The 7,767-nt window shown below is 49.0% G+C and overlaps 1 protein-coding gene across 1 annotated transcript in view; it reads left to right on the forward strand.

Annotated features, from left to right (window-relative positions):
• Positions 1–6,387, forward strand: part of LOC137413195 (uncharacterized) — a 56,053-nt gene extending 49,666 nt beyond the window's left edge. The window contains exons 10-11 of the mRNA XM_078772864.1: positions 4,832–4,964; positions 5,306–6,387. Of these exons, the coding sequence (XP_078628990.1) occupies positions 4,832–4,964; positions 5,306–5,583 (411 nt within the window). The 3' untranslated portion in view covers positions 5,584–6,387. The remainder of the gene's footprint in view (positions 1–4,831; positions 4,965–5,305) is intronic.
• The last annotated feature ends 1,380 nt before the right edge of the window (positions 6,388–7,767 follow it).

Below are 7,767 nucleotides of genomic sequence, written 5' to 3' on the forward strand. Positions count from 1 at the left end.
AACCCGGTATGGACTGCGCTGCCACCGGTTCGACCAGGCCGCAGGACTCCTGCCATGTTGGGCGAGCTGCCCACCGGGCCGGCACTATCGCCTCGGCCCTGGGGGGGATGGTCACGGCCTCGGAAGCCTCCAGCTCCGCTCTCTCGGCCGTGCTCACTCCCCCTAACGGCAGCTCTTCTACTCCCACCTGCAGGATCCCCCGGCACAAGTCGATTTTACAACCGCTGGCAGTCAACAGGTCCAACCCTATTAAACATGGGTCGCACACCTCCGCCACCCAAACATCTATCTCCCTCCTTACCGACCCTAACTTGAGGGTCACAGAACCACGCCCTATGATCGGGGCCGTTACCCCGGTAGCAAGCTGCAAACTATAATTTTGCAGGCGCTGGATCTTATCCCAGCCACCTGCGCTCGAATCAAGGACCACAGGGCTGATGATCGTGGCGCTAGCTCCTGTGTCCACGACGGCGTCTACCCCCACGCCGGCAATTTTGCATCTAATTGTCAGGCTACCGGTTCCAATTTGGCCACAATAAATGACCTGTCGCGTCAATGAGGGCTCTCCTCCATCCTCTGCTGCCGAACACCGCCCTACGTGCCCGACACCTTCTAGTTTCCCGGGGTCTGGCGGGGGGGTGTCTGGGGTCGGCTAACCCGCTCCCCCCTGGGCGGAGTTGAGGACCTCAACTGCCGGGGATCATCCCGGCGCGCGTTTCGACAGTGCCGCGCCAGGTGACCCAGGCGGTTGCAGGTATAGCACCTCACCTGATAAGGTGCTTGCCTCCGGAATTCCAAATTCCCCCCCCTGTAGGTCCGAATTGGATTACCCGCTCGTGGTCCACCGCGGGCCACCTCCGGGGCCGCCTGCCATGGTCCAGGTCCTGCCAGGCGCTGGTCCACCAGCCTCCGGACCATGCCCGCCAGGTCAGGACCCACGTCGGGGGCGGGCCCCCTAAGGGGTCCGCCCTCCATCGGGGGTCCCATCTGGCGGACCGCCATTGCGAGACGCTCGCCCCCCCGGGCCAGGGGCCTCGCTGCTTCCCAACGGGCCGCAGCGTCAGCCGCCTGGCTCAGAGTCTGCGGGCGCCACATGGCGAGCTGTTGCCGGAGCTCAATATCCGGGAGGGCCTGGATAAAATGGTCCAGCGCCAGGCTTTCCCGGGAATCCGCTGCCATGCTAGCATGTGCGATCCCCACTGCGCGGCGAATGTCGTGGGCAAGTTCCCCGATGGCTTCCTGGGGCTTGCGCTTTCGCAGCGCGAGCTGAGCTTTAACAAGCTCGCTCTGCTGTTCTATTCCAAATCGATTAATTAGGGCGTCGCGGAGGGCTGGCAGGGTGAGAGCACCCGCTGGTAATGCCGTCAGCACCTCCGCCGCCGCGCCGCGCAATGCGGCCACCAGGTGTACTCCACCTTCGTCCTCACCCCAACCGTTACCCTTACACACACAGTCGAACTGCGCCAGGTACGCGCGTAGATCACTCTTGCCGTCATACGGCGCGAGTGGGACCTTGTGGGACCACCTCGTATGCGAGTCGTTGCCCGCCGGCCGGACCCCGTGCGTCGCCCCTTGCGGGGTCAGCGCGGGGCCGAACCGGCCGGGCCCCCACAGTACACTACCCCCAAGGGGCTCTCGTGCCTCCCCGGTCCCTCCAACAACTACCCCTGTTGGTGTCGATGCATGGGTCACACCTCCGCAACCCGCTACCCATTCCATACCACCACAACCTTGCTCACCCACACCTCGCACCTCTCGTTCCATACCCTCCGGACCAGCCATACACCTCACTCTTGGCCTCTCACGAACATCCGGGTCTATCTCGACCCCCAAGCTTATTAAATCACCTGGCGCATCATACGCACGACCATATTGGTCACCACTTACACCGGGTCCTCTTTCTCTTCGCTTCTCCTCCATCACCTGCGAATCCCTCATCCGGTTAATGAGCACATCATCACGATCCGAACACAGACTTTGGACCAATTCTTTTACTTCCTCCTTTATCTCTTTCTTATCCTCTCTCCGTCGCTTCTTAATTTCGCTCACCCCTTCTTCCACTTCCTCTAATTTTTGCTTCATCTCCTTCATCTCTTCGTGCGCCCCTTTAAGTTCTTCCTCTAACTCCACTTTATTTTTTTCTATGTGCTCCCGCACCTCCCGCTCTTTAACCTCCATTACCTCTACCACCTTGTCCATTTTCCTCGTCAGGTCCTCATGTACCGTCTGGCACTCTTTTTTAATTACCCCTACGTCCTTTTTCATCTCCTTCTGTGTCGATTTTAAACCCTCTATTACCGCTGTGTTCTTCTTTACCTGGTCCCCCAACTCCTTTTGTCCCACTGTCAGTTGTTCTACTCCCAGCGTCAACTCCTCTATACCACCTTGCAATTTTACAGTCCCCTTTCTCACCTCTTTCTCCATGCGCTCCTTACAGTGCCTCACCTCCTCGCGCACTCCTCCGACCTCCTCACTCACTCCTCTTCTGATCTCCTCTCCCATCACTTGCATCTCCTGCCCAGATGCCACCCTCATCTGCTCCATTTCCTCCCTGTGAGCATCCAGTTTGGTTTCTACCCCCATTCTGACCCCCTCTATCTGCTGCTCCATTTGTTTAACTTCCCTTTCCGCTTGGTCCCTCATGTCCCTCAATTTGCCTTCCATACTGTTTTCTAACCCCTCTAACCCATTTTTCACTCCCTCTATTTGATTCTCTTGAGCGGCCATTCTGTTTTCTACCCCCTCTAACCCATGTTTCACCTCTTTTATCCCGTTGTCTAACCCCTCAAATTTCTTTTCTAATCCCTCACCGGTACCCCTCATTTGGCCCTCTAATCGCCCACTATCAACCCTCATTTGGCCCTCCAATCGCTCACCCTGAGCATCCATCCGGTTCCCCATTACCCCCATTTGGTCCTCCAATCGCTCACCCAATCGCTTACTATCAGCCCTCATTTGCTCACTATTAGCCCTCATATCGTCCTTCTGCAGGTTGAGGGACGCCTGCATTTGCGCCATAAATTGCTCCATGAGGGCCTGCATTTGGGCCATCCCTCCCACTTGTGCAGCGGGTGCGGCCGCCGTAGCTACTTGCGAGGCGCCATTTCGCGCGCCCGTTACCTCGTGCGTGACGACGCTATTTTGCGAATCTGCTACCCCCGCTGTTTCGCTCTCCTCATGTCCCTCATGTCCCTCAATTTGGTCCTGGACCGACCCTGCTTCACTCTCCCTAACCGGACCCCAGCCGTCTTGATCCGCCATAGCGCGACTTGCAAAATTCGAGTTTCGTAAAACAAAACAAATTTCGGCCGCTCCAAATTTTGACCAAATTTTTTTTTTTTCCTCTATTCGTTTTTTTTTTTTTTCTTCAAAATTTGGTCGGGCCTCGAATCTCACTCCCGACACCAATTGTTACAGATACGACTTTGATGGTATGGTGGGCCGAGCGGGATGGCCGCCGTATCCGTACAAGTTACCCCGATTGCACCCGGGGTTGACTAATCGCGCTATGCTGGCTCAATAAGAAAAAGAAGACACCCGGCTGGATTATAATGACACAATACGACACCGGGGGTTCAGTTCTCAAGTATATTCGTACGGAAAAAGGTTAGATTACAACTACAAGAGGGACAGCATAGGAAGACAGGCACTTAGACACACTCTTATATTAACCCTAGACAGACCACAGATAAACGGGACAACGCTGACTCACACGGGATTTGATGGCAAGGAAAGCGGCAGTCGATGGCTCAGGTGCACCTGGCTCAGGGACAGAATCACGTACGGTGGTGTCCAGCAGATGCGGGGAGGTCGCTCAGCGCTCGTGGGTCGCGACTTCGGTGGAGATGCCGGGGAGGTCGCTCAGCGCTCGGGAGGGTGGCGTCTTGTCCTTCCAAGCTCGGGGCGCATCTCCTCGTCACGTCCGGCGCGGGGCCGCGTATATATCCGGCGGGGAGTGACACGCCCTCGGCTCGTTAGCGCCGCCCCAGATGGCATCGGCCCATGGCTTCTCATTGGGTGCGGGGGTTACCGGCTCCGCCCTTGACGAGGGGCCGACAGGGAGCCCCTTCGTGGTAACCCCGTGGAGCGCGTGGTCAATGGTGGCTAACCGAGCCGGAAGGAGGACGCCCACTCCCCATACCGTCACCGCGCCGCCCCCCTCTTTTGTTGTTGTTGTTGTAGTTGGCGCTTCTTCATGGGGAAGAGATGCGGAGAGGCATGGGGAGGTCCTAAACTTCCTAACAGGTGCTATATAATCACATTCTGGTGCAACGAAGAGTCATAATTAATGGAAACAAGTCCTTAACTGACATAGATTAAGAATAACTAGCAAGATGTCCTATAATTGTCTACGTGTGGTGCGGGGGACCTGGGCACGACATTTAATGGGGGGATGAAGGGGAAGATCGGCTCTAATGGGTGTTGTTTACAGACAATGGGACTAGGGAATGGGGTAAGGGAGAGTTGGGGAGTATCGGAGAAAATAGGGGAATATTTACAAGCGGATATGGAGGCCAAATTCCATATTCGCAACAATATATATATATATATATATATATATATATATACAGATATATATATAGATATATATATAGATATATACAGATATATATATAGATATATACAGATATATATATAGATATATATAGATATATACAGATATATATAGATATATAGATGTGTGTAAATGTGCATGTATTTGTATCATGTATAAGGGTAAGTGGGATCCATAGCTATAATGTATGAAGGATTTAATAATGCTTTGTCTAAATGCGTTGTGGGACTAAAACATTTTTCCTAAACTCAGTTTTCTGACTTCTTTTTTTTGTAGATCGAACCTGACACCTGCCCATGGGAGCCCTCCATATGGAGCTCCCCAAAGTGCGCTCCAACACATTGGTTGACCCCAGCAACTGAGATCCCTGGAAATGAAACCACATGTCTGGATGATATGGATGTTCACCGTAAGTTGATTTTGATGCTGAATGTAAAATATGTTGAGAGAACAAGAAAATAGTAGTGATTCGTAAGTTGGGTGGACTGTTTCATTGCATTACCTTTTGTAATAATTTCTTCATTGCAGATATAACAACAGGTTGAGAATTACTTGTATAACTGTGATTTTTGTGATTTTAAATGATATTTGGCCTCGTTTTATTTTGACACTGAAATGTTGGAATCATAATTGATTATGATTTATTGATTAGGAACGGCTGATCTGCGTTTGTTTTGCTTAATTTGATTTCAAAGTCATCCAAGTAAAATTTTCTCTTTCTTTTGCTCATTGCAAACCCAAACCCTTCAGAATGTCTGGACTTCATTTCAAGGGAAGATCAGGAAGAAGAGATGGTGGAGATGAACATCTACGAAATCATCTTTCAAGTTGTGTACAATTCTTTGGCAATTCGCTGGATTCTTTTCTGTTTTACAAAGTGGATAAAGAGGCTGAAAAAGATGTACACCAATAAAATGCACCACAAAAAGAGGAAGAGGCGATGCACTTGCAAGCTTGAAAGCAAAGGACCAACCCTATGGCCAAGTTCCTGGGGTAAGGTGCTGCAGGATATGTGGGCAAGAAGCTGACCCAATCATGGAGCGTTACCATGATGCTCCCCTACAACGAGCAATCCTACAACGACAACGACACCCACACCCTACAACAATGACATGATGCTCCCCTACAACGAGCTGACCCAGTCATGGTGCTTTACCTCAATCTTGAGAGGGGTTGGATGACGTGATGCTTCCCTACAACGAGCTGCACAGAAACTTGCGGCAATGTTCCAGGCAGCCATGGTAGCCAATCCGCAAATGTAATAATACAAATGTAACTAATACATACAAATGTAACTAATACATACAAATGTAACTAATACATACAAATGTGATGAATACATACAAATGTAACTAATACACACAAATGTAACAGTAATATATAAATATCATCGCAGTAATTTGTGTGGTTATTATGACATTAATACATACAAATGTAACAGTAATACATACAAATGTAACTAATACATACAAATGTAACAGTAATACATACAAATGTAACTGTAATACATACAAATGTCACAGTCATTAAATTTGGCCCACATACCAAGTATGACCCGGGGATTGTCCGAAGGGTATTTTAAGTGCTCCAATGGAACGGTTGATAAGGAACAGCTGGCTTCGCAAGTGACAAGTAATTCGGACTTGTGAAGATCAGGCATTCGAAGATGAGCACTTGGAGTTCACTCGTCCTGTCGTTGCTTTAATCATTGTAATCCTCCACAATCGTAATCCACAATCATTGAAATTGTAGTCTATTGTAAATAACCCTGTATGTTTAAGGACTTTTAATAAACTGTAATCACTGTCCTTCAATAAACATTGTAAACAGTACCTGGTGTCATCGTTTTTTAATATTATTTAAGCATATTTTATGAAACTGTAACCATGTGCATTCATGGTCGCAGACATTTTTTTTAACTTTAAAAATTTTCCCCTATGCATCAGGAAATGCCGGGAACAAATCCCTCTCTTACTCATTGAAACAATGTGCCCTGACATTCACGGTGTTAACATTTTTGGGTATTTCCCCTATGAATCAGGAAATGCCAGGAACAAATCCCTCTCTTCCTCATTGAAACAATGCCCTGACATTTGCGGTGTCGACATTCGTGGGATTTTCCCCTATGAATCAGGAAATGCCGGGAACAAATCCCTCTCTTCCTCATTGAAACAATGCCCTGACATTTGCGGTGTCGACATTCGTGGGATTTTCCCCTATGAATCGGGAACCGCAGTTACCTATCCCTCGTTCCCCCCATTAAAACAATGCCCCGACATTTGCGGTGTCGACATTCATGGGATTTTCCGCGAATCAGGATCTGCAGAGAACCTGTGACCCACCCCCCTTTTCCCACTGAAACAATGCCCCCACATTTGTGAATTCGACATTTGCAGCATTTTCCAGGAACGTATCCACCACTAATGTCGGGGCCTGACTTTATATAAACTACAACGGCACTTGGAAGAGCACATACCTCTACCAGGCGGAACAGTTTATACTTTGTATGCCATTGACAGGCCGCATCTGGATCCCGATCTGAACCAAAATCCAATCACCTTTTTCTTGTCACCTAACCAACTCATCCAATAAGTTATCATAATCTGTCCATATATTTTTGAAAAATCATGCTGTATATCGTTTTTGGCCCCATCTCTCAATGGTGAATAATCAAATAAAAATGAAAAAGCTCTTGTGGCCGGATTCGGATCTTTATGGGAGATAGGGCCAAAAACGATACATAGCAGGATATCTCAAAAAGTTATGGACGGATTTGGACGAAACGTGGTTAACAGGTTGGGTGTGTGACAAAGACCGAAGGAGAAATCAAAAGGATCTGAATCAAATTCAAATTCAAATGGAGAATTCAAAGGATCTGAATTTAGATTCGGATACGAGAATTATTTAAAAATAGCCGAAACCCGTGGAACATCCACGGAAGGGAGGATGTGGTGTATGGATAGAGTGTACCACTATGGATGGCATCGGGGATTTGCTTGTCCGAGTAAGAGTTAGGAAGAAAGATGAGAATGAAGAGTGCGTATATGAACAACGTATTTATTGCAATCTACTTAAATGACAACGCTACGATATACTTTTGAAAAATGAATGGATTCATAATAGGAATCCGCATAGCACTGGCGCAGTGGTATGTGTCAATGGAAAGGAACAGCAGTAGAACCATAGACTTTAAAAAAATGAACGGATTAGTA

This window comes from Myxine glutinosa, chromosome 1, assembly GCF_964187855.1.
Source record: "Myxine glutinosa chromosome 1, kmMyxGlut1.1, whole genome shotgun sequence".
In the NCBI taxonomy this organism is placed as follows: domain Eukaryota; kingdom Metazoa; phylum Chordata; class Myxini; order Myxiniformes; family Myxinidae; genus Myxine; species Myxine glutinosa.